This window comes from Scyliorhinus torazame, chromosome 14 (genome assembly GCF_047496885.1).
Source record: "Scyliorhinus torazame isolate Kashiwa2021f chromosome 14, sScyTor2.1, whole genome shotgun sequence".
NCBI lineage: Eukaryota > Metazoa > Chordata > Chondrichthyes > Carcharhiniformes > Scyliorhinidae > Scyliorhinus > Scyliorhinus torazame.
In genome coordinates this window covers 35,172,042-35,199,242 of record NC_092720.1, presented here as the reverse complement: position 1 = coordinate 35,199,242, position 27,201 = coordinate 35,172,042, and the positions used below count along the sequence as shown (strand labels likewise).

At 45.3% G+C, this 27,201-nt stretch overlaps 1 protein-coding gene across 3 annotated transcripts in view; it reads right to left on the bottom strand.

The window, feature by feature from the left end:
* Positions 1-27,201, bottom strand: part of xrn1 (5'-3' exoribonuclease 1) — a 169,882-nt gene that overhangs the window by 481 nt on the left and 142,200 nt on the right. For 2 of the 3 annotated variants that reach the window (XM_072473915.1, XM_072473913.1), the window contains 8 exons: positions 26,204-26,335; positions 25,308-25,436; positions 22,504-22,645; positions 19,659-19,744; positions 19,043-19,171; positions 17,057-17,194; positions 11,099-11,267; positions 7,034-7,197 (listed from right to left, as the gene is read on the bottom strand). In XM_072473915.1, coding sequence (XP_072330016.1) covers positions 7,034-7,197; positions 11,099-11,267; positions 17,057-17,194; positions 19,043-19,171; positions 19,659-19,744; positions 22,504-22,645; positions 25,308-25,436; positions 26,204-26,335 — 1,089 coding nt within the window. The remainder of the gene's footprint in view (positions 1-7,033; positions 7,198-11,098; positions 11,268-17,056; positions 17,195-19,042; positions 19,172-19,658; positions 19,745-22,503; positions 22,646-25,307; positions 25,437-26,203; positions 26,336-27,201) is intronic. The other variant, XM_072473914.1, reaches the window with a different exon arrangement.

Sequence of the window (27,201 nt, the reverse complement as noted above, 5' to 3'; positions counted from 1 at the left end):
TAGATGAAAAAGAGACAGTATGTTAACCACGAAAAGGTGAAAAGGGGATACCTGATAGAGAAAATCTCATTTGAAACTGCCACATTGTTGAGAACCAACAGAGCCAAATAAATGTGAATACACAATCTCTGAAGAATCATATGAACTCAAAAAGGTGACTCTTTTTCTCTCCACAGATGCTGCCAGACCTGATGAGGTTTTCCAGCATTTTCTGTTTTTATTTTATATCATAAATGTGAACACAAGTACTCTCTCAACAGTATTTGATTTACCACTAATGAAGCATTTCAATACCAATCCTTCTTCATTGTGAGAATGGGATGGGCGAGTAATTTTATGTAGAAAAGCATTCATTTTTCTCTTCGAATTCACAATGTCATGTAAATTACTTTGCATCACAGGAAACCAAATGCTCCAAAGGAGGATTTCTTACTTCCCACGTAAAGAGCAGTTTCTTCAAATGACTGGCACCAACACTACCATGTACAGTGCCAGTTAGCTGCTAAAACTATCAGGATTATATAACATATTAAGATTTCAATAGTTTATTATTACAATTTTCCAAAACGCATTCAATTTCTTCCATAAATTTCTAGATTCGTAGAAGAGCATCATACTTAAGCCCATGCCACCACCCTATCCCCCGTAACCCAGTAACCCCACCTAACATTTTGGACACTAAGGGGCAATTTGATTTGATTTGATTTATTGTCACATGTACCGAAGTACAGTGAAAAGTATTTTTCTGCGGCCGAGGGAACGTACACAGTTCGTACATAGTAGACAAAAAGAATATTCAACAGAGAACATTGACAAATGGTACATCGACAAACAGTAATTGGTTATAAGAGGAGAATAGCGCCATCTTGGATTCATCATGGCCAATGCACCTAATCTGCACATCTTTGAACTGTGGGAGGAAAACCGAACACCCGGAGGAAACCCATGCAGACACGGGGAGAACATACTAATTCCACACAGTCACCCGAGGCTAGAATTGAATCCGGGACCCTCGAGCTGTGAAGCAGCCATGCTAACCACGGTGCCGCCCAAAGTGCAGTGCTGAGGAAGCAGTCTTTTGGGTGAGAAGTTAAACTATAAACTGGGTGTGAAAGAAGTCTAAGAAGAACAGAGATGTGCAGGCTAGCTGGATTAGCCATACGAAATTGCCCCTTTTGGAAAAAAAAAAAATGGGTATTTGAAAAATGTTTTAAAAATTATCTCATTGCTATTCATAGGGACCTTAATGTGATCAAATTGCATTTCACTGACTTCCGGTGGCGGCTATAAAGGAGTAACTCGCACATTTGGTGGCTCCCGCTCCGGTCGGACTTTTGGACCTTCTCCCCCGATTTTCTACCTGACTTGAACTGTAAAACTGAAGACAGAGACAATTGTGTACTGAATTCCCACATTGGTGCATGGAGAGAAGGACTAGAAGTGCTCGTAAAGGAAGAAACAGAAAGACAGAGAAGGCTTGGGCTGAAGCTGTAGCGGGAGACAGCATGGCGGAGGACCGGACCTCTGGTTTGTCGACCCAGCGGTCAACGGAGCAGCTGATGCAAGTTATTCAGGAAGGCTTTGCTAAGCAGAAACGGGACTGCTTGGACCCGATAAAAGAGTTGATTGAGCGGCTGGAGCTTAGATTGGACGCCCATGATCGGCCAATCCAGAAGGTGGAGAAGGCACTAGCTGAGCAGGAGGAACATCAAACTGCGGTGGAGTTGGAGGTGGGGATGTTGAGAGACCAGCAGAAGCAGCTCCTGGAGAGGGTGGAGGACCTAGAGAATAGGTCCTGCCGGCAGGACTTGAGAATCGTTGGGCTCCCGGGGGAGTCCGAAGGAGCGGACGCTGGGGCATACATCGCAGATATGTTTGAGAAGCTGCTGGAGGATGGGGCATTCTCCCAACCCTTGGAGGTGGACAGGGCTCACAGAGCACTCGCGAGGAAGCCGCGAGCGGGAGGACCCCCCCGCCCCCCCGAGGGCAGTGGTGGTGAAATTCCACAGGTACTTGGATAAGGAGCGCATTCTACAGTGGGCCAAGCAGGCACGGAGCTGTAAGTGGGACAATAGTATCCTGCGGGTCTACCAAGAACTGACTGTGGATGTGGTCAAGAGAAGAGCAGGCTTCAACCAAATTAGGTCAATCCTTTTTAAGATAAAAGGTGAAGTTCGGACTGTTGTATCCGGCCCATCTCTGGGTCACGTACGAGGAACAGCACTTTTATTTTGAGTCGCCTGAGGACGCGCTGGATTTCGTGAAAAGGAAAGGACTGGTGGTGGACTGAGAACTTCTGAACTTTGCTGCAGCGTTCATGTTTTTTTTTCTTTTTGTTTCTCTGTTCTTTAAAAAAAAAGTTCTTATATTTGTTTTGCGAAAGCGGTTTGTATGCCTTCTGTATTGATTTGGGACCAGTGGCAGAGTTGAGTGAGTTAAGGTTTTTATTTGCACTGTTGGGGGATGGAGGTGTGCTTGTTTAGATATTGGTGTTTTTCTGTGGGGCAATTGTGTGGGGATTGTTTGATGTTGGAGTTTGTTTGTTGGAGTTTGTTTGTATGAGCGGGGGGGGGGGGGGGCAATCGGTGGGAGACTATCCAGCACCAGAGATGGGGGCCACCAAGCTAGCTGGGCGGGCTAGCTCACGGAAGCACAGTGGGGGGTGTGCATATGTTCAGTTTATCAAAGGGGTTGGGTTACAGAGTTCTGTTATTAGGGGGGGCCAAGAGGGGGGATAATGTTCTGCTGACGAGGGAGGGACTTGGGCCAAGGGACAGAGGGAAGGTTGGGGGTGGAGGCTGCCTGGGGGCAGGCCGGTGGAGGCGCGGAGCACGGGCTGGAGGCGGGCCCAAAAAAGGAGATGGCTGATTGGCGAAGGGGGATCCCCAACTAGGCTGATCACCTGGAATGTTCGAGGGTTAAATGGGCCAGTCAAGAGGACACTTGCGTTCGCGCATCTTCGGGGACTGAAGTCGGACATGGTAATGTTGCAGGAGACGCACCTTAGAGCAACTGACCAGATTAGATTGAGGAAAGGCTGAGTCAGTCAGGTCTTTCACTCGGGACTGGATTCAAAGACTAGAGGGGTCGTGATCCTGATCAATAAGCGGGTGGTGTTTGAGGCGGGTAGAATAGTTTTGGATATGGGAGGTCGGTACATTATGGTCAGTGGGAAACTGGAGGGGGTGCAGGTGGTATTAGTAAATGTGTATGCGCCAAATGTAGAGTTTATAAAGAGGATGCTGGGGAAAATACCGGACCTGGACTCGCACAGGTTGGCCATGGGAGGGGATGTCCACACAATTATTGACCCTGGCTTGGAACGGTCAAGCTTGAAAACGGGCAGGGTGCCAGCAATGGCAAGGGAACTAGGGGGGTTCATGGAGCAGATGGGGGTGGGGTGGATTCATGGAGATTTGAGTGGCCGCGGGTGAAGGAGTTCTCTTGGTACTCACACGTGCATAAAGTGTAATCCCGGATCGATTTCTTCATTTTGAGCAGGGCCTCACACGGGGTACTCGGCGATCACAATCTCAGACCATGCTGCGCACTGGGTTGACCCGCAGGTTAGTAAAGACAGTAACCAGCGCCCGCACTGGAGGTTAGATGTGGGACTTTTTGGCTGACGAAGGGGTGTGCGAGCGGCTGAGGAAATGTATTCAGAATTACCTGCAGGTCAACGACACGGGGGAAATGTCAGCAGCGATAGTCTGGGAAGCACTGATGGCGGGGGTCAGAGTGGAGCTGATCTCGATACGGGCCCACAGGGGGAAGGTGGACAGGGCAGAGACGGACCGACTGGTTAAGGAAATACTACAGATCGATAGGAGGTATGCGGAGACCCCAGCGGCAGGGCTTTTAAGGGAACGGCGGAGGCTACAGGCAGAGTTCGGCTTGTTAACCACAGGGAGGGCGGTGGAGCAGCTGAGGAAGGCGAGGGGGGCGATCTATGAGCATGGAGAGAAGGCCAGCAGAATGCTTGCACAGCAGCTTAGAAAGAGGGAGGCAGCCACGGAGATAGGGAAAGTAAATGACGGAGACGGGAACCTGGTTGGAGATTCAGCAGGGGTGAATAAGGCATTTAGGGATTTCTACAGTAGGCTGTATAGGTCGGAACCCCCTTCGGGGCTGGAGTACTTCTTGGAGGGGCTGAATTTCCCCAAAGTGGACGAGGAGCTGGTAGAAGGGCTGGGGGCCCCAATCGGGTTGGAAGAAATAGTGGAGGGTCTGAAGGCCATGCAGGTGGGTAAAGCCCCGGGGCCAGACGGGTTCCCAGTGGAGTTTTATCAAACGTTCTCTGGGATATTGGGGCCAGTGTTGATGAGGATGTTCAATGAGGCAAGGGAAAGAGGGGTGCTGCCCCCGACGATGTCACAGGCCACGATTTAGCTGATTCTGAAGCAGGACAAGAACCCGGAGTGGTGTGGGTTCTACAGGCCGATATCCCTATTGAGTGTGGACGCCAAACTGCTGGCCGGATTTTGTCCTCCAGGATTGAGGATTGTGTTCCAGACGTTATTGGGGAGGATCAGACGGAGTTTGTTAAGGGTACGCAGTTGGTGGCCAATGTACAAAGGCTGTTAAATGTGATCATGCTGCCCCCGGAAGGTAGTGGTAGTGACCGCAATGGATACAGAAAATACTTTTGATCGGGTAGAATGGGATTATCTGTGGGAGGTACTGGGACGGTTCGGATTTGGGCAGGGCTTTATTGACTGGGTCAGGTTGCTGCATCAGGCTCCTGTGGCAAGCGTATGGACTATTTTAGACTGCACCGGGGGTCGAGACAGGGATGCCCCCTCTCCCCACTGTTGTTCGCGCTAGCTATAGAGCCGTTGGCAATCGCTCTGAGAGCCTCAAGGGGCTGGTCGGGGGGGGGGGGGGGGGGGGGGGGGGGGGGGGGGGGCGTACAGTCTCGCTCTATTCAGACAACCTCCTTCTGTATGTATCAGACCCATTAGAGGGGATGGAAGAAATCATGAGGATTCTAGGGGAATTTGGCCGGTTTTTGGGGTATAAGCTAAATTTGGGGAAAAGTGAGATGTTTGCGATCCAGGCGAGGGGACAGGAGACACGATTGGGGGAGCTGCCGTTTAGATTAATAGGGGAAAGCGTTAGGTACCTAGGCATTCAAGTGGTGCGGGAATGGGACCGGCTGCATAAATTAAATCTGGCATGGCTAGTAGACCAAATGAAGGGCGATTTTCGGAGATGGGACGCGCTCCCGTTGTCATTAGCTGGGAGGGTGCAGACGGTGAAGATGACGGTCCTCCCGAGATTCCTGTTAGTGTTTCAATGTCTCCCCATCTTTATTCCGCAGTCCCTTTTTTTAAACGGGTCAACAAAGTGATCGCTGGCTTTGTTTGGGCGGGCAAGACCCTGCGAGTAAGGAAGGTAATGCTTGAGCGGAGTCGGGGAGAGGGCGGGCTGGCGTTGCCAAATTTTAGTAACTATTACTGGGCGGCGAATATAGCCATGATCAGGAAGTGGGTGGTGGGGTAGGGGTCAGCATTGGAGTGTATGGAGGCGGCTTCATGCAAGGGCACCAGTTTGGGGGCGTTGGTAATTGTGCCTCTGCCGTTCCCACCAGCACGGTATTCCACCAGCCCCGTGGTGGTGGCGGCCCTGAGAGTCTGGGGGCAATGGAGGAGACATGTGGGAGCATGAAATAAAATGAATGAAAATCGCTTGTCACAAGTAAGCTTCAAATGAAGTTACTGTGAAAAGCCCCTAGTCGCCACATTCCGGCGCCTGTTCGGGGAGGCTGGCATCGGTCTGGTCCCCAATCTGTAATAATCACCGGTTTTCCCCGGGAAGTATGGATGAGGGGTTCCGGATATGGAGGAGAGCAGGGATTGAGAGGATAGGGGATATGTTTATAGAGGGGAGCTTTCCGTGTATGAGGGTGATGGAAGAGAAGTTTGGGTTGGCGAGGGAAAACAAATTCAGGCATCTGTAGGTGCGGGACTTCCTACGTAAACAGGTGTCAACCTTCCCGCTCCTACCGCTAAGGGGGATTCAGGACAGGGTCGGTGCCCGGAGGTGGCAACTGTTCGTCGACTTCTTCGCGGAAAATTAATAGTCAGCAGAAGTTGGGGGGTGGGGGTAGTTTAGCTTAGAGTAGGGGGTTAATAAAGGAGGGACATGTAAGGGAAGGAGACGGCTTTTTGCACTATGTTTATAGTTTCATGTACATTGTTTCTTGTGTTGTTATAATATCAAAAAATACCTCAATAAAATGTTTATTAAAAAACAAAATTGCCTATCACTTTCCCCACATTACAACAACGTAGTTCATTATCTACAAAGGACTTTGGCCTGTCCTGAAACTATGAAAGGTGCTACATAAATGAAGAATTAATAATAAGAAAAATTCTCAAAATAACAAAATGTTCCTTTACTCTCAAATTCTCATGACAAAAACATTTTGCGATTTGAAATGCTGTTCTTAAGGCAGATAAATGAGTTACAATCACAGAACTGAATCTTGAAAGCCAAGCTAGGGTCAATAGAAACCTGGAAATACTTAGAAACCTGCACACAAGATTATGTAAGCTTCACACCATATATTAAAATTTCAACAAAGACATTTTCTAAAAAAGATGCAAGTTCAAGTTTCCAAATAGTCAATGTTTTAGAGGGCAACTATCCATTTACTTGCACAGCCTACTTTTGATGCTATGGGCAATTGATTTGACTGTGGAGTGGATCATAATTGTCAATAAAACGTGTATGGGGGAAGATTTAGGATGATGCTAAATTAATCCAAATGCTTGGGAAAATACCATCTTACAAGGCAGAAAAGCGTCAATAACTAAATGTCCAGCAATCCAATCTTAATTATATTTCAGCACTGGAGAGAAATGGAACAGGTAAATTACATTTACATCTTGTAGCACCTGCCAAACCAATTCTCAGACTAAAACTGAAAGTCAGTTGATCATCAGGTTTGCCTTTGGTCAGTATCATGCTGATCACTAGCATGTTGCTGATTGGTAAACATTAAAGTGTTCAGCATTCAAATAGTTCCAACCTGCGGGGTCTTGATAAAGGAGAAATCTGGATGGGGTAGACCAATTCTGGCACAAATGGCGAGCAACTCTGACACTGGAGTAGATAAAGGAGGCTGCTGTCGTCCTCGAAAATGTCCTGAGATTTCTCCCCCCAGTGAGACCTGGGGTTTGTTGATTTGTGCAGCTGCGGAATAGATTTACACAAAAAATGTTAATTTCTATAAAACTCACAGATAAATGAAGAACATTGCCAATAACAGGAATTAAATGGAAACTCAACAATGTATATTAGTTGACTCAATGGTCACTCAGCGCAATTTTTAAAGATGCAGTCTAAATTAAAATATTTCTTTTTTATTAAAAAAGCATTTCTTTCAGTGATATGCTAAAGATCAGGGAACGAACTCAGAGTCACTGAACGCAAAAAGGATAAAGAAGCTAAATTATCATCAGCAAAATCCAACAAACAACTTCAGCACATTTGTTGATGGCAGGTGACCCCCCCCCCGAGAGATCAGACACAATTCGAGTGGCAACCTCATTTCCGCCCCTCCTCATGCTAATGCAGCTTTTTACCACAATCTTCACAGATGAAGCCTCCTGCGGATGGGTTGGTCATGTCTGACATTCTGGACAGTTGGATAGGAGCAGTGAGTTGGAATCCCCGTTGCGGCCTGATGAAATTAAAAAATCTATTGGGTTGATGCAGTCTGGCAAAGCCCCTGGTCCGGATGGCTTTCCGATCGAATTCTACAAGAAGTTCTCAGAGTGGCCTGTGCCTTTAATTTTGGACATGTTCAATGATTCCCTATTCCGGGGGTGGTTGCCCCCCACCCTCACTCAAGCCTCTATTTCCTTGCTTCTTAAGAGGGACAAAGCCCCGAGAGCGTGGTTCATACCGTTCTATTTCACGGATATCAAGCTACTTGCATAGGTGCTGGCACTTGGCCTGGAGCCTTGCCTCCCAAATATAACCTCGAAGGATCAAACGGGCTTTGTGAAAGGCCGACAATTGTCAACCAAGTTGCCTGTCAAATGTTATTTTCCCCTCCTCAGTGCCCGAACCGGAGGTGCTAGTATCTGTTGTTTGCTGAAAAGATATCTGATTGAGTAGAATGGGGGTATTTATTTGAGATTCTTGGGAAGTATTTATTTGGTCACAAATTTATTTATGGAATTAGTCGGTTGATAGAGCTGCTCGCTTTAGCACTGAGGTCCTCTGCTAAGTGGAGAGGGGTTAGTTGGGTTGGGTGGAGCATCCGGTGACCCTTTACACGGATGACCTCCTTCTTTATATTACGGATCCAACCCCCTCCATAGATGACATAATGAAGTTGCTTAACATCTTTGGCTCCTGCTTCGGGTACAAATTGACTTGGGCAAAAGTGAATGTTGCCCGGTTAACCCCCCATGAGGTCAGTCCAACGGAGGATGTTACTCTTTGCCTGGCTAAGGCAAGCATCCCACTCTCTGGGCGACCGGGTGGCCAACAACTGGGTCTCACGTCAGACGTTAAATTACACCAGTCTGGTTGACAGTATCAAAGCAGAATTGAAGAGGTGGAATGGCCTCCCTATCCTTGGTGAGTCCAGTTCAAACAATTAAAACGTGTGTGCTCCAGGAGGTTTTTTTTTCTCTCGGTGTTTCCCTATTTTCTCCCGTCTTTTTAAAACCAAGGGGGCGGGATTCTCCGACTCCCCGCCGGGTCGGAGAATCCCCGGAGGGCGACATGAATCCCGCCCCGCTGCTCCGACACCGGCTGCCGTATTCTTTGGCGCTGGCTTTCGGGTGGGGGCGGGGTTTACGCCCACCGGTTGAGGGCCGTTGGTAGCGGCCTCCCCGGCAATTCTCCGGGCCCCGATGGGCCAAGCGGCCGTCAGTTCCTGGCCAGTCCCGCTGGCGTGAAGTGGATATGGTCCCACACGGCGGGACCTGGCTAGTAGGCCGTTTAGTGGAGTCCTCCGGAGGGGGAGGGGGGGCCCTCACGGTGGCCTGGCATGCGATCGGGGCCTACCGATCTGTGGGCGGGCCTGTACCGTGGGGGCACTCCTTCCGTGCCGGCCTCTGTTGGGCTCCGGCATGGCCAGTGCGGAGAAGAACCCCCCTGCGCATGCGCAGGAACACGCCGGCCGGTCTGCACATGCGCGGAACCACGCCGGCGGTTCTGCGCACACGCCAACTCGCGCCGGCCCTTTGGTGCCAAACCCTCCGGCGCCGGCTAGCCCCCAGAAGGGCGGAGGATTCCGCAACTTCCGGTTGGCCCGACGCCGGAGTGGTTCGCGCCATTCTTGCCGCCGGTGTCGGGCCATCCTGCTAAATGCGGGAGAATCCCACCCAAGGTTTACAAACTGGTATCTGGTTTTCTTTGAGCAGGTAAGGCTCCTAGAATCCATAGTGTTCTGTTCCAAAGGGATAGACAGTCGGGGGTGGGTGGCTCCCCAATAGCTGCCTGGAATGAAACAAAAAGTATTGCTGTGATTTAGCGATCCCAGGTCCATTTGGGGACAAATAGAAGCTTGTTCCTTCACTACATCTACTCTTCTTGCAATAATGACTGCACTGTTGCCTTTTTCCTGGTTAGAGTTTCCTCAAATGTGGTGGTGATCTCCAACCTTAGGATTTGGAAACAGTTTGGACAGCATTTGAGGCTCTTTTATCTGTCTTCACTAACCCCTATTTGCAATAATCACCTCTTCCTATCTCCTTGTTGGGACTCAACATTTAAATCTTGGGATGTGAAGGATCTGAGGACCTGTTCATGGAGTGGAGATTTGCCAGTTTTAGGGAGTTAGCTGAGAACTTCCAGCTGCCAATTTCCAGTCTTTTAAGGTATTTCCAAGTTTGCGATTTCTTGCGTAAAGCCTTTCCTTCCTTTCTTTTGGTGCCAGCCTCTTCCCTGATGATGATTCGGTCCCTGGCTCGGCCTAACGGGGGAGGGGTCTATTTTGGACATATATGATCATATCCTTTCAATGGATTCTGCTCCGTTGAGCGGTGTGAGGACCAAATGGGAGAATGAATAGAGTCCCATTCTTAACGGTGGTGTAGAGTGAGGCCCTTCAGTCTTCGTGTGTTCGCCTGAGCCTGTTTCAGCTTAAGGATTTGCATAGGAAACACTTGACCAGGGCAAGGATAAGCGGGTTCTTCCCTGGTGTTGAGAATAGTTGTGAGCGCTGTTCTCTTTGGCTGGCTAATCATACACATATGTTCTGGTCCTGTCCAAAACCTATCGGCTTCTGGGCTTCAATCTTTAACACCATGTCAGAGGTACTCCCATGTAGATTTGGATCAGTGTTCGCTGGAGGTCATATTTGGGGTGTCGGATAGTTGGGGTGAAGGTAGATGTTCTTGCCTTTGCCTCATTGATAGCTCAAGGGTGAATGTTGCTTGGCTGAAGGTCTCCCACTCCACCTAGTGCCTTTGCTTGGCTAGGTGACTTAAATGTCATTTCTCCATTTGGAGAAGGTCAAGTTCACCATCATGGGTTGGGGTAGAGATTTTTGCCTCTTTCCCCCCATATTAATTTTTTTGGTTTGTATTGGCTATTTTGAATTAAAAAAAAAAAAATCACTGATGACTGCCTCTTGCAGACAATAGGTTGACTCCAATATTAGTTATTACTTATAGGGGACAAATCACAATAGTTTCTCCAAATGGTTTCATGGTTGATTCAGTATTATATGGTTTTAGTCACTGTCTATCAAGTTATTTTCTCCCCTGTACCTATTCTTCATGACTCGTTTATTTAACAAATTCACAGGCCACCATCAACATAATTCTAGAATTAATCAATAAGGGTTGCACGTAAATAGCCCATAAATGAATCTCTCACTATGTTTTCAGCAGAGGTTTGAATTATAGACGCAAAGCACAATTGCGCACTTGCCTGCGTGCTTTGGTGGCAAAGCGAGAGCACCCATTCCTGCGCAAGATTGCGCATCTCCCGAGAGAAGCAAAAAGTATGAATGCCTTTGGGAGTCCATTGGTATTGCAGTTACCGAAACAGACCACCCCACTCCTCTTTGTGGAAGCTAAAAGGTTTACAGTGCCATAGTGCATCAGCTCAAATGGAATTGATTACTTACCAAGTTTTTTTACTGGACGTTGGTAGGAGGTATACCCTGGTTTCTCATGATGGGCATTGGAGGTTTGAGAGCTTTCTTGCCTTGCATTAGAGGATATGTGGTTTTCATTCTGAAGGGCTGAATTTGCACTATCTATCTTCAGAATTTCCTTCAACATCTGTGTTCCTTTCTATTAGCAAAATTAAAAATATTTACACACAGAAAATATTTTTAAAAAATAATTCTAAATATTGGTCCTGCACCCACAAAATCAAGATGAGAAGTCCAACTTAACTCTTAACAAGCAGTACACTTTATTGCAGGAGCAGGGCGTTATTTAGACATAACTAGATTAGAATGTCCAAGTAATTAATATGGATGAACTCGATGCAGGAATATTTTCAACCATCAGATGGCTAATCAGAGATAAATTCCGGACAATGGGTTGCAGACATTGGCCTAAAAATACTTTGCATCTATCATCAATAATCAACATTAATCTCCAAGATAAAAGAAAATTACTGTGGATGCTGGAATCTGAAACAAAAACAGAAAATATTGGACAATTTCAGCAAGTTAAAAGCTTTGACAAAAGTCATCCAGACTCTCAAACGTTGGCTCCGTTCTTTCTCCGCCGATGCTGTCAGACCTGCTGAGATTGTCCAGTATTTTTTGTTTTTGATTAGCATCGAACTGTTTTCGGGCGACATGGTGGCGCAGTGGTTAGTCCGTCCCCTGGTCACGGTCTGTGCGGAGTTTGCACATTTTCCCCGTGTGCGCGTGGGTCTCACTCCACAACCCAATCCACCTATCCTGCACATAATAATAATAATCTTTTATTGTGACAATAAAAGATTATTATGCGCAGAATAGGTGGATTGGCCACACCAAATGGCCCTTAATTGGGGAAAAAGTAACACTGAACTGTTTCCTTCACACCTAGGTGTTGTTGTTCAAAACACTGTTCATTTGATCAGAGTCCTTGGCTTGAATCATCCCAAAATAAAGTGAAACCAATTGATAGCATCAACTCAATGATGCTAAATCCCATCAGCACATCATCTACATTTGGCATTAATTGTCTCAAGCCTTCACCTAATCAAGTCAAAACAGAACACAACCCAATTCAAAATAAATTCATTTTCAGCAGGTTTTTTTCCCCCCATGAAGATAGTTTGTAACATATATTCTCTTCAACCTCAAAATTAGATTTTTTTAACGAAACGGTGCCAACATTTAGAATGGTGAGATTCTAGGCAATCAAATATGCTCTGCCATTGTCATCAGTTTGTGTCAATAAAAAATAAATCACACACTGATGTTTTATTTGTGGCAAAATTGGAGGTTCCACGGGTGAGTAGTGGACATGTAGCATCCCGTACAAGAATTCAGAAGGAGATACAGAGCTTCCCAGTAGAGCCAGCATCCACATTGCTGGAAGAGGTGCTGACGACAGGGGACTGGGGATGGGGGTAGTATCGATGGTTTATGGGGCTATTTTGGAAGAGGAGAAGGCACCGCTGGAAGAATCAAGGTAAAGTGGGAGGAAGAGTTGGGAGATGGTATGGAGGAGGGGTTCTGGTGTGAGGTGCTACGGAGGGTGAAGGCCTCCACCTCTTGCGCGGAGGTTGGGGCTGATACAGCTGAAGGTGGTATATAGAGCACACCTCACAAGAGCAAGGATAAGCTGGCTCTTTGAGGGGGTAGAAGTTGAGTGTGAATGTTGGTGGTGGTGGGGGGGGGGTTGGGGGGGGGGGTGCGCGCAAACCACGCTCATATGTTTTGGTCCTGTCCAAAGCTGGAGGATTACTGGAAGCAGGTTTTAGGGTAATCTCTAAAGTGGTGCACGTGAAACTGGACCCGGGTCCCCGGGAGGCCATATTCGGAGTGCCGGGGTTTGAAACGGGTGCGGAGGGAGATGTTGCAGCCTTCGCCTCATTGATCGCCCGAAGGCAGGTCCTGTTAGGGTGGAGATCAACCTCTCCACCCTGTGCCCTGGCGTGGCGGGGGTACCTGCTGGAATTCTTGACTCTTGAGGTGGTCAAATTTGAACTGAGGGGAAGGATGGAGGGATTCTACAATTCATGGTCCTTTATGCACTTTCGAGAATTGGATTACATCGAACATTAAGGGGGGGGGAGGAGAAGAAGGAGAGACTGTATGTGTTAATGGTGCCCATGGGTGATTCCGGATTCCTTTTTGTCATTTGTTTATGTTAACATGCGGACTAATGTTTGGGAGTTTGGTGAGAGGATGGGATCGTTGTTATTGATGTGGGGATTGACATTGCATTCTTTATTGATTATTTTTATTGTTGGATGTAAATTTGGGAGAAAATGTGAAAAATGAGAATAAAAATATTTTTTTTAAAAACAAGAATTCAAATAAATTTGAGGTCTTTCCAAAGGCAGTACAATTATTATTGATTGGTTGACCCACTTGATAGAATAAAAAATTAATCACAAACTATAGTTCTATAAATAATTCATTGCATGTATTATGACACATTATTACCCACATGTTTCAGGTCTTTCCCAATTTGCATCACCTCCAATGGCCAGAACTTTCCAACCATTTGCGGCCGAGGGATCTTCCAGTCCCGTCGACTGCACTCCCTCGCTGTGAATTTCAGAGTGGCGGGGAGTGCATTCAACAGGAAATTCCATTGATAATGGCGGGAGAAGATTCTGCCGCTGGACAATGGCGGGCAGTCTCCTACCACTGCGTGTTTCGAAGCGGTTACACGGCCCAATATCTCTACCAGAGCGCCCACTTTGCAAAATATTAAGTTTGACACTTCATTTCCGACTCTCCCTTCAACTTTAACAGTACAGTCCACACAGGGATCCCTATTGTTTATATTTCAGACGGCAAAGCAACTATTATGTATACAAGCACAATACAACTGTTGTAATATTTTGGTATACATTACAAAAATCAATAAAAAACTGCTTCAAGTTATTCATAACCTGCTGATTTTCTGTTCAATTGGGACAGCCAGCATATAGTGGAAATGGTTTTCATGCTTCCGGACAGACACAATGGGCTAAATGGACTCTTTCTGTGCTGTAACCATTCTATGATTCTGTAATTCTATTTTCAAAGCTACTTGAAAAAACAAAATTGACAGTAACGGAACAGTCAGTGTTTCCTTTCATCCCCTGTAACAAATGCTCCATATTGGAAAATCTTATGCCTGAATTTTATATTAAGCGCGTGCCCGAAGTCAGAACAGATGGGAGCAGATGTGAAACAAATTCCTGCCTGAGATTGCATTGCTAACATGATATTATGCTGGTTGGCCAATTAGGTCATCCAGCATGAAAAGCTCTCTATGAAAGGCTGAGCATTGCCGAGGAGGGCGGGGGTCGAGTAAAGGGAGCATGCGTGTGGTCTGGGGTTTCCATTATGCTCCCTCAGCTGAACACCGCTGCAGAGTTGTCTGAGGGAGCTGCTGACGAATAAAAAATATTAGTGGAAAAGCTAAGCCACGAGTGTCCGGGCAGCACAATCATACACAGACCTCAATCCCCAGACACATTAGTTAATTTAATTTGAGCCCTGACTTTCATCCCGTGGATTGAGGTTGCAGCTAAAATGTAACTGCTGCCCGAGCAATCAGCTTCCCGCTAACCGTAAAAGCAGGCAATGTAAAATCCCAATCGCTGTTGAATTAATTTAAATTTCTTCATAAATCAATCTTCTTGAATTTAAGAATTACCTTTGTAGACAGCTTTTAATACTCTCCAATATATATACATATATATCTTCCCTATAACAGACTAAAATGAAATTGAAACAGTACTCCAGAAACAGGGTCACCAAGGCCATAGACAACTTCAAGATCATCTCTTTAGACATATAACTAAGCCCCTCAGCTATAAACTAACATTCTATTTGCTCTCTTCATCCATGTATGAGCAATGATCGATCATTTAGCACTTGAGATAAGGCAAAATTACTTAATTCAAAAGGATTGTGAAACTTTAGAATTCTAAATAGGGCTTTGTTATTTTATAAACAAACTTTATTACAATGTAAGAAAATAAAGGCCTGGATTCTCTGTTCCTGCATCTCAGTGCTGACGCCAACAGAGGATCTGTGGTGTTCCACAACGGAAAAATCAGCGCCACACCCGCACCGATTTGGCCATTGGTGAGGGGCTAGCACCGGCGTCACGCGAAACACCCACGGAACGCGCAAAAAACGGTGGGGGAATGGCCGGTGAGAGAATGGCTGGGTCTGTGCTGGACACGCGCAGGGCTAACAAGCTGCAGCAGCGCCTACGCTTACACCCCCCACACACGCACTTATCACGCCCGAAAAGATGGCACCGGTTGTGCTGGACCGCGTGCCTGTCCACCCGACTCCACCTCCCAGCCGCTCCCCACTACTCCACCCAGCCATGGCAGAAGCCACCCGGTCAGCGGCACAGTTTTCGGTGAAGTATGGCAGTGCTGGACACTATCCGTACGCCCTCTCTCTCTCCGCAGCTGCCACACCAGGCTCACAACTGTTCAAACCACACGTAGCCTGCACCGTCAGGAACTTGGCCCATCAGAGGCAGAGCATCGTGGGTGGGCGCGATAATGATATGGAAACGCAGCTGCAATTGCGTGCAGCATGCGTCTCGATGATGCCAATTTGGAGCAGGCGGAGCATAGTGATTCGGCTGCAAACCGGCGCTTGCCGCGATTTTGGCATCGGGAGCTCTTCTCCACCCGATCGCTGTTCCCGCTTTTGGCGTCGGGCAATAGAGAATCCCACCCAAAATATTTAAACCTTTACTTCACTACACTAACAGATTACATACCGTTTCTTGTCCTTAATACATTAATTCCTATTAAACAATACTTTACATGAACATGCAGCTCTCGTCCCACTTGCGCAAACAGGCAACTGGCAGCACAGAGCACGTGGGCAGTATGGTAGCACAGTGGTTAACACAGTTGCTTCATAGCTCCAAGGTCCCAGGTTCGATTCCCGGCTTGGGTCACAGTCTGTGTGGAGCTTGCATGTTCTCCCAGTGTCTGTGTGGGTTTCCTCCGGGTGCTCCGGTTTCCTTTCACAGTCCAAAGATGTGCAGGTTAGGTGGATTGGCCATGCTGAATTGTTACTGGGTTACGGGGATAGGGTGGACGTGGGTTTGCCTAGGGTGCTCTTTCCAAGAGCCGATGCAGACCCAATGGGCCGAATAGCCTCCTTCTGCACTGTAGATTCTAAAATTGTTCTCCCCGTACCTGTGTGGGTTTCCTCCGGTCAGGTGGATTGGCCGTGCTAAAATTGGCCTTACTATCCAAAAAGGTAAGATGGGGTTACTGGGATAGGGAGGGTTGGGCTTAGATTGGGTGATCTTTCCATGGGCCTGTGCAGACTCGATGGGCCGAATGGCCTCCTTCGGCACTGTAAATTCTATGAAAAGCTGGCATAATTAACCTCAGTAGCCTCATTCCTCCGGTCAGGTGGATTGGCCGTGCTAAAATTGGCCTTACTATCCAAAAAGGTAAGATGGGGTTACTGGGATAGGGAGGGTTGGGCTTGGATTGGGTGATCTTTCCATGGGCCTGTGCAGACTCGATGGTCCGAATGGCCTCCTTCGGCACTGTAAATTCTGTGAAAAGCTGGCATAATTAACCTCAGTAGCCTCAAATTTATAATAGCTATTATTGTCCAGGAGGGCTTGTTTGGATCTCTTTGCAGAGTGACTTATTGGGGAATTACCTGAAATGGAAACTCCATAATTAGCATCATAAACATGCACCACACTATTCTGCAGGAAATCTATTAGTTGTCACTCTTATTACTTTGCTAATGACCATAACTCACCAGAAACAGCAGTTTGAAGAAACAAGACATACATTTCTTCTCTGATTGATGAACAAAAATAGCAGTTACCACACATCTCTTTTCCAAATTTTGTTCCTTTAAAATGTAAACAACCATGTTCAACTCCCAAGCTCAAAGGTTGACAACACCTACCATGGCAAAAGACTGTGGGGACAGCGGTTCTCCACTGGTTCTCGAACTTTCTTTTGACTCTGAGCTTTGCGCATCTTTCCCTTCTTGTTCACTCGGCATCTTTAATGAAACTAACAGTTCCTCAAATTCGGATGGTACCTGTTGATCCATTGTACAACATTCAATGCAAATTCAAGTAAAACTGCAGAAAGAATAGCTTGAAATTATAACAGCAATACGAATTAACTACAAAAATTAAAAATTGGTTTGATTTATTTAAAATACATATGAAAATAAGAGAAAGGAAAAACGAATGTGGAGGAGGCTAACAAAAGACTGAAAAGCACACAACTTAGTTTACAAGAACATGGGCTATATTCACAAAGCAGATTTTGTTTTGCAAAGTAACAAATTTTCATGATCAAAGTGTGAAGAGGAGAGCCATATTATAAAAATAGGTAGCACCATTATATGAAAAGATGCACAATAAAACCACAGCCTATCAGAATTTAAAAGTCTCACCTTGCAATACAAAACTATTTTATGTTAACCGTTCCGAGGGCAGCACGGTAGCATTGTGCATAGCACAATTGCTTCACAGCTCCAGGGTCCCAGGTTCGATTCCGGCTTGGGTCACTGTCTGTGCGGAGTCTGCACATCCTCCCCGTGTGTGCGTGGGTTTCCTCCGGGTGCTCCGGTTTCCTCCCACAGTCCAAAGATGTGCAGGTTAGGTGGATTGGCCATGATAAATTGCCCTTAGTGTCCAAAATTGCCCTTAGTGTTGGGTGGGGTTACTGGGTTATGGGGATAGGGTGGATGGTGTTGACCTTGGGTAGGGTGCTCTTTCCAAGAGCCGGTGCAGACTCGATGGGCCGAATGGCCTCCTTCTGCACTGTAAATTCTACGTTAACAAGTGACTTTACAGCCATATCAAAATGAGAAGACATTAGCTGTAACTACTGACAAAGTGCACAAATATTTATAAATTAAAGTAATCGGAAGAATCAAAGTTCAAAGACTAGTGAGCACAAGTGCAGGCTCCCATGAACCAAGTCTGGAAAAGTGTGTGTGGGGCAGGGAAAGCGATAAAGAAAAACAAAAGGAGGCTTCCTTTAAAATATCGCCCGATCTCATTGGTCACATACGTTTAATCTTGCTGCTTCTGTTGCTCTAGTCACAGGGGAGCAACATGGCTGCACCTGCTGACCACATTTGAAATATTCATCTCAGAACATATGGGGAAAAGTCAACTGTTAGGGGATCTTTCACACCATTCACTTGGAACACATTTCTTTTCTTATAAGCCTGTATTTTAAAAAAGTCATACACCTGCACCCACTTCCAATCAACTTGATAAGGAACTGAATCCCGTTCACACCCTCCAGCCTGTTCTGCTATTAAATGTGATCATAACTAATCAGCATCTTGACTAATTACTCACCTGGGGTTCACATGGCTCAACAACATCAACCAATCTCAACAGCTGTATTTTTGAGGAGGGGAATCAAAGGGAGATGTCCAGATTTCAGCTAACATTTTACATCACTGCTAAATAGCTTAGTTCAATCTTTGCTACAAATCCACCACCCCGGCCTTGTTCTGGACTGTCCCAACAGAAGAAATTGATCCTATATAGTCAGCCGAAGCATTAATTCTCACCAGTTAAATTAACTCAACAAGATTTTTGAATCTTGTTGCCCTCCCAGCCACATTTTAGTTGCTCACTCTTAATGTTCAGTGCCTTCTTTAGCCCAGAGAGTGAGTAAGTAACTTGTTTCCCAAGCTTCTGCTTATGCTACTGTTGGGAGGTATTGGATGTTAAAAGTTCAGTATCCAGTCAATCATTAACACCCAACATTGTAATCCCACTAGTTTACTAAAATAATCATTCAGCAAATTATTTATGCCATCCAGAGTTGAAAAAAACTAAAGATCTCACCCCAATCATCTAATCTTGGAATAATGGCTCCAAACATCCATACGTTTGGTTATAGGTGGGCTGCTTACCTTTGTGGAAGAGTTACTCCTTTCTATCGATGCAGATTGCTGGCAATTTACCACAGCAGGCTTCTGTTCATTTGAGTCGTCATTCCGTCTTAGAATTTTCATACTTGGTTTACTACTGCTAGTATATGCCTACAATATATCACAAGACGTTTGTGTAATCAATTTGTATTTATTTAAACATTGAAAAAGTAAAAGAATAGCATTCCTCATTAAAAATCCTTTTTCTTAAATAAATATAGAGTACCCAATCCACTTACCCTTCACATCTTTGTGGGTTGTGGGGGTGGGACCCACGCGCACACGGGGAGAATGTGCAAACTCTACACGGACAGTGACCCGGGGCCGGGATCGAACCCAGGCCCTCTGCGCCATGAGGCAGCAGTGCTAATATTTTAACATCCTTTTAAGGTTAAGATTTATACCCTCTCCTACTGCAAAAAACAAAGGTGGGCATATTACACCTTTTGCTAATTTAACAGCAGAAAATTAAACATCAAGCTGCACAATGGCCGATGTATTGTATGGTGGACCATCCCTTCAGATTTCAGTCTACATCTGGACTTCAGAACATTAATTTTCCAAGTTAGGGTTATTAATTCTGATACCTGAATATTACCTGTTTACTTTGCAGTTTGGAAACTGACGACGGGTCAGAGTATTCCGGTCCATGGGTTCTTGCCTTGAAACTTTCAGAGTTGTCCTCTTTAGCAAGAAATAGCAAGATAGAGTTTGAACTTTGTGAAATAGAAAATACATACAGCATTCTATCACAGACACCAGCAATTAATTTATTTATAATGAAGGCTGTGATATTAAAAGCTAAATAGCTACAAAATATAAAATACATTTGTGCACAGATGATCATTTTATAATAATTGAATCATCTAGTGGGATGATTTGTAAAGTGCTTAAATTAAAAAGAAAAGTTGGTTTAACAATAGGAAGTATAATAGAAGAAATTAAAGACATTTAAGAAATATTATGCACAGAACAGCTAGTTTTTGGCAGGCTTTGAAGAGATGATTTGCTTCATGGTACAGGTCACAGTATTTAATCTGCTTCGTCTGGTGGCTGTCCTGTCTACAGTTCCTGCACTGTACCATTATAGGTCACAAGTAGGCTTTAATGAAGTTACAGTGAAAAGCCCCTAGTCGCCACTTTCCGGCACCTGTTCAGGGAGACCAGTACAGGAATTGAACCCGTGCTGCTGGTATTATTCTGCATTACAAGCCAACTGTTTAGCCCACTGTGCTAAACCAGCCCCTTAACACTGTAATGAAGTTGTTGTGAAAAGCCGCTAGGCGCCACACTCCGGCACCTGTTCAGGTACACTGAGGGAGAATTCAGAATGTCCAATTCACCTAGCAAGCACGTCTTTCGGGAAGGCAAAGGGAGTGGTAATGATAGTAAAGAAATAAAACATTAGTCCAGAGTAAGTGTTAATGGCAGAATAGAGAACACTTGTGTGTGAAAACAAACATGAAAACAAGATACACATTGGCACCTGGCAAAATAAACAAAATGGTGGACACAGTTCTCAGCCTGAAGTTGTTGAATTCAATATGGAGTCCAGAAAGTTGTAAAATGCCGAAAAGACAGGCTGCTGTTCCTCAAGTTTATGTTGGGCTTCACTAGAACATTGCAGCATGTCAAGGGCAGGAATGGGAGTGAGAGAGCAAGGTGGTGAATTAAAATGGCAAGTGGTAGGTCAGGGTGATGCTTGCGGAAAAGTAAATGTGTTTCAGTGAGTATCATAGATGTCAGCCAATTTGATTCACTACACATGATACTTTTTTAAAAATGGGCGGCAGAGCGGCACAGTGGTTAGCACTGCTGCCTCCCTGTACCGAGGACCCAGGCTTGATCCTGGCCCTGGGTCACGGTCCGTATGGAATTTACATATTCTCCCTGTATCTCACCCCCACAACCCAAAGTTTTGCAGGGTAGGTGGATTGGCCACGCTAAATTGCCCCTTAATTGGATTTTTAAAAATTGTTTTAAATGCTGAAGGCTCTGGATACTGCAAGGGCTGTGGCCCCTGACAATATTCCACAATAGTCCTGAAGACTTGTCCTCCAGAACTTGGTGCACCCCTAGCCAAACTGTTTCAGTATAGCCACAACACTGGCATCTACCCAGCAATGTGGAAAATTGGCCACTTCCATCCTGCACACAAGAAACAGAACAAATCCAATCTGGACAATTACCATCCCATCAGTCTGCACTCGGTCATGGGCAAAGTGATGGAAGGGGGGTCATCAACAGAGCTATCAAGCGGCACTTGCTTAGCAATAACCTTCTCATGGACGTCAGTTTGGGTTCCAGTTTGGACCACTCAGCTCCTGACCTCATTACAGCCTTGGTTCAAACAAATTGGAGGCCAATCTTCTCAGCACCATGGGTTCCTCAGTGTGGTGTCTCTCTCTCTCCTTCCGCCCCCCCCCTTCCAAAAAAGCCTGTCCACCATCTACAAGGCACAGGTCAGGTGTGTAATGGAATACTCTTCAGTTGGCTGGGTGGATGCAGCTCCAAACACTCAAGAAGCTCGAACAATCCAGGACAAAGCAGCCTGCTTGATTGCTACCCCTTCCACAAACATTCTATCCCTCCCCCAATGACAAACAGTAGCAGCCATCTGTACCATCTACAAGATGCAGTGTAGGAATTCACCAAGACTCCTTATGCAGCACCTTCAACCACAACCTTCCAGAGGGACAAGAACGGCAGAAACCTGGGAACACCTGGAAATTCTCCTCCAAGCTACTCACCATCCTGACTGGGAAATATATCATCATTCCGTCACTGTTGCTGGGTCAAAATCCTGGAATTACCACCCTAACAGCACTGTGCGTGTACCCACATCTCAGGGACTGCGGCAGTTCAAGAAGGCAGCTCATCACCTCCTTCTAGACAGTGATGCCCACATCCCATAAATGAATTTTTAAAAAATATTCACCCAGTCTGCAGTTGGTCACCCCAGTGTTGCGGGGACTGCATCGTGAGCAACAAATGCAGTAGATGAAATTGTAAGTATTACAAATAAAGTGGAAAGAAGTGATTGGGGCCGAGGGAGGGGAGTGGAAGTGAAAAGGAAGCTGTTACATCTCCTGCATAGAAAGGGGATGAGGTGTTGAGAGTGATGGGGGAGTGGACCAGGGTGTCGCAGAGGGTACATACAGTCCCTTTCAAATGCTGGCAGGGGAGGTGAAAAGTATGAAAATGAAAAAAACTACCAATTGCTTCAAAACATTTGAATTTACCACAGTAAAGTAGCACAGTAAGATATGCAAGAATGTCATTACGAACACCGATTGAAATGGGATAATTTCCAAAATAGTTGCGTTACCAAAAATGCCTGGCATCATTAAATCAATTACAAATCAATTGTTTTAATTCAGTTACTCCATTTAACAATTTACCCATAACCACTGTTTCTCTTGCAGTACATTTCTAATGGTTACCTTTTCTGGCACATGCCTGTTGCTCTGGTGCTACCCATTTTGGTTTTTGCTGCCCATCTGTTTTGAATGGTTGCATTTTATTTTCTGTACAATTGTGTTTTTTGGACTGAAACCCTGAAACAGATGCTGGCTCAGTCACAGTCTGGAAGGATAGAAGAGAGTAAAAATAAAGTATACACACTCAAACCAAAATAAAATACTGTACAGTTCAATGCGCACCACATCTTCGCACCACATCTTCATTCAGGAATGCAATCCAATGTGTGGGATCTACTGCTAGTCAGCATAAAAATGGTTGTGGCTTTACAAAAAGTATTATTTTTTGAAAGAAATCTGTGGAATATAAATTTACCTTTTCATCAAATTGCATACTTCGGTGAATCTACAGGAGATATTTTACCCAGCATTATACTGTTACTCAACAGTATAGAAGTATTTAACAAAGGAACAGGCCCTTCGGCCATCCAAACCCGCACCAATCATGATGCCATGATACCTGTCTAAACTACCTTTGGCACTTCTGGGGTCTGTATCCTTCTATTCATGTATTTGTTCAGATGTCTCCTAAAAGTAGCTATCATACCTGCTTCCACCACCTTCCCCGGCAGCGAGTTCCAGGCACTCACCACCCTCTGTGTAAAAAAAAAAAAAAAAACTTGCCTCACACATCTCCTCCAAATTTTGTCCCTCGTATATTAAACCTATGCCCCTAGTAATTGACTTTTTTTACCCTGGGCAAAAGTATCTGATTGTCCACTCCAGTCCATGCCACTCAATTTTGTAAACTTCTTTCAGGTCACCCCTCAACTTCGTTCGAGTGAAAACAATCTGAATTTATCCAACCTCTCCTCATAGATAATACTCTCCAGACCAGGCGACATCCTGGTAAATCTCTTCAATACTCTCTCCAAAGCCTCCACATCCTTCTGGTAGTGTGGCAATCTAAATTGTATGTAATATTCCATGTGTGGCCTAACTATGGTTCTGTACAGCGGCAGCATGACTTGCCAATTTTTATGCTCAATGCCCCAACCGATGAAGGCAAGCATGCATTATGCCTCGATTACCTTATCCACCTGCGTTGTCACTTTGTGATCGGTGGACCTGCAAGCCCAGAACTCTCTGTTGTCAATACTCCCATGGGTCCTGCCGATTACTGTATACTTCCCACCTGTATTAGATCTTTAAAAATGCATTACCTCACATTTGTCCGGATTAAACTCCATCTGCCATCTCTCCGCCAAAGTTACCAACCGATCTTTAGCCTACTGAATCCTCATCACTATCCGCAACTTCACCAACCTTTGTGTAGTCCGCAAACTTATTAATCACACCAGTTACATTTTCCTCCAAATCATGTATACACTGCAAACAAAGGCCCCAGCACTGATCCTTGCAGTCCCGAGGCACAGTCCTCCATTCAGTAAAGCACCCTTCCACTGCTGACCTGTCCTCTATAACCGAGCTAGTTCAGCTCATCTTGGATCCCGTGTGACTTCACCTTTTGTACCAGTCTGCCTTAAGGGACCTTGTCAGAAGCTTTACTAAGTCCATGTAGGCAACATCCACTACCCTTCCTTCACGAGTCATCTTCGTTACTTCTTCAAAAAACTCAAATCAAGTAGGTGAGGCACGGCCTCCCTTTCACAAAACCATGCTGCCTCTTGCTAATAAGTCCATTTGTTTCGAAATGAGAGCAAATCCTGTCCCAAAGAATCCTCTCCAATAATTTCCCTACCACTGACATAAGGCTCCACCCGTGCTGGAGCAATGATAATTTAGAATGCACATGAGGCCTGAATTAGAGGAGTGCAGGTAGTTTGGAGGATTGTGGAGTTAGTGGAGATTACAGAAATAGGCACAGCCATGGAGGGATTTGAAAACAAGAATGCAAGACGTTTATTGGCCAGGAGCCTAGGTCAATCGGTGGGCACAGGGGTGATAAGGGAACATAACCTTCTACCAGTTAAGGCATGGGCAGTAGGGATTTGGACAACCTCAAGTTTATGGAGTGTAAAATGTGGCAGATCAACCCACAGGTGTTGCATTGGAATTAAAGTCTAGATGAAACAAAGGCATGGATGAGGGCAGATAAGACGAGTTGGGACAAAGTCAAACAATGCTGCAGTGGTCCGAAAAGGCAATCTTGATGATAGTTTCAATGGGAGATTGAAAGCAGATGTTACACCATGGTTGTGAATAGAATTACTTAATCTTAGACTTCATCAGGGAAAGGGATGGATCCAGTAGCTAAGGAACAGAGTTTGGACCAGGAACCATAAACGCTAGCTTCTGTCTTCCCAATATTTAGCTGGAAGAATTTCTGGTCTAACATGTAAAAATGGAAATGGAAGTGATTTGTTGCTTGGACCATTTCTTTTAACACTGTTTTAAACTTAGGGGCAGCACGGTAGCATAGTAGTTAGCACAATTGCTTCACAGCTCCAGGGTCCCAGATTCGATTCCCGGCTTGGGTCACTGTCTGTGCGGAGTCTGCACGTTATCCCCGTGTGTGTGTGGGTTTCCTCCAGGTGCTCCGGTTTCCTCCCACAGTCCAAAGATGTGCAGGTTAGGTGGATTGGCCATGCTAAATTGCCCTTAGTGTCCAAAATTGCCCTTCGTGTTGGGTGGGGTTACTGGGTGTGGGCTTGGGTAGGGTGCTCTTTTCAAGAGCCGGTGCAGACTCGATGGGCCGAATGGCCTCCTTCTGCACTGTAAATTCTATGATCTTATGAAGGCATACTGTATGAACTGCAGTTGAAGTATGTCAAATATTACTGATTTGACTTCAAAATTATATTTACCTTTTCTTGCCAAATCGAAGGGTATTTACTGGCCAAAGAACTACTCCCTATGTGGAGGGGAGAAGTTCCAAAATTGCTATGCAAGGACTGCCATACGTTGGAGAACTCATCATCAGGCTTCAATTGGCCCTACATCAATAAAATATAGTTCAGTTCAAGTAATAAATCAATTGCTGCACTAAAAAAATAAGAATGTGTATTTGTTTTACAATTTAACTCATCACAACAACAGTACAGAAGTATTGATTGTCATAAGAATGTTGAATCAGCAGGTCATGTTCCAGGAGCAAACAGGGTTAGACCACCATAAAATTAACTTGACCGTTAAAAAGTCAGTTGCGTTACCGACGAACACATCAGAGTGGCATTGCCATTTCTCAAAGCCATCAAACTGACCTTGAGTGAGTTTACCAGAGGGTCAAGAGTTGCCAATTTAAGGTAGCACGGTGGCACAGTGGGTTAGCCCTGCTGCCTCACGGCGCCGAGGTCCCAGGTTCGATCCCGGCTCTGGGTCACTGTCCGTGTGGAGTTTACACATTCTCCCCGTGTTTGCGTGGGTTTCCCCCCCACAACCCAAAAATGTGCAGGGTAGGTGAATTGGCCACATTCAATTGCCCGTTAATTGGAAAAAATGAATTGGGTATTCTAAATTTTTTTTTTTTTAAGTTGCCAATTTAAGAACTGGAAATTTCACACCAGTATATCAGAGAATGCTACATTGGAGGGTTTGATGGCATTGATGCTGCAAAAATGCCTTGTTCTTCCTATCTTGGGCAAAGGTAGAATATTTTTTGCTCTGTACATGTGCATTCAGGATGGACAGAAGCATTGGAGCGCAAAATCATATATCTTTTAAAATCTCCATGCACAATCTAAGTAGTCAAAATCTTTCCTACCGGCTTAACAGACCCTCCTTTGCCCCAGTTTTCATCGTTTTGAAGAAAGCTAGATGGTCCATTTGCTTTCTGATGGTGGATTTGATTCTTCGGATTTTCTGCCCTGAGATATGGTTGCCTTCCATTCAGCTGCTAAATGATAAAATCCATAATTATGCAACCTTAAAAGATCTTCATCCAAGTTTGGATGATGTATTTCTACACCAATAAAACATTTCATACCAATTCAACATTGTGTTTACATGATTAATCTTGATGACTTCTAGAACACAATACAAGAATGTTGGAATCCAGTTTACAGAAAGAGGTCTAAATTACATAGAAAAATTTGATCCTGCTGACATAAATGCTGCATATTACACTCATGGTGACTTCACAAAAGGCTGACATTTCCACCAACTCCAAACTGACCTAGACCCACCTCACTCTTTGCTGTGATGGTCAAACTAGTTCAAACACCCAAGCAGAATCTAGCTACATGGAAAACACACTGTAAAGCCCCATAAAAGCAAGTTTAAAAAAAAAAGAATTTAGAGTACCCAATTCATTTTTTCCAATTAAGGGGCAATTTAGCATGGCCAATCCACCTACCCTGCACATCTATTGTGTTGTGGGGGTGAAACCCACACAAACACAGGGAGAATGTTCAAACTCCATACGGACAGTGGCCCAGAGCCGGGATCGAACAGTGGACCTTGGCGCCGAGAGAGCGGTGCTAACCACTGCAACCAATAATAGAATCTTTCAAGATCATGATCACGCTTGTGTTTAGTTAGGGTAGCCAGAGGAAATGTTTCTACTTATTGGAAAGACCAAAACCAGAGGTCATAAATGTAAGTTAGTGACTGATAAATCTAACAAAGGATCCATGAGAAACTTCTTCAGCGAGAAAGTGATTAGAATGAGGAACTTGCTACCACAGGGAAATTGAGGCAAATAGCTAGATGTCAAAAAAACGAGAGTAAGGAATAAAACGTTACGCTGACAGATGAAGGTGT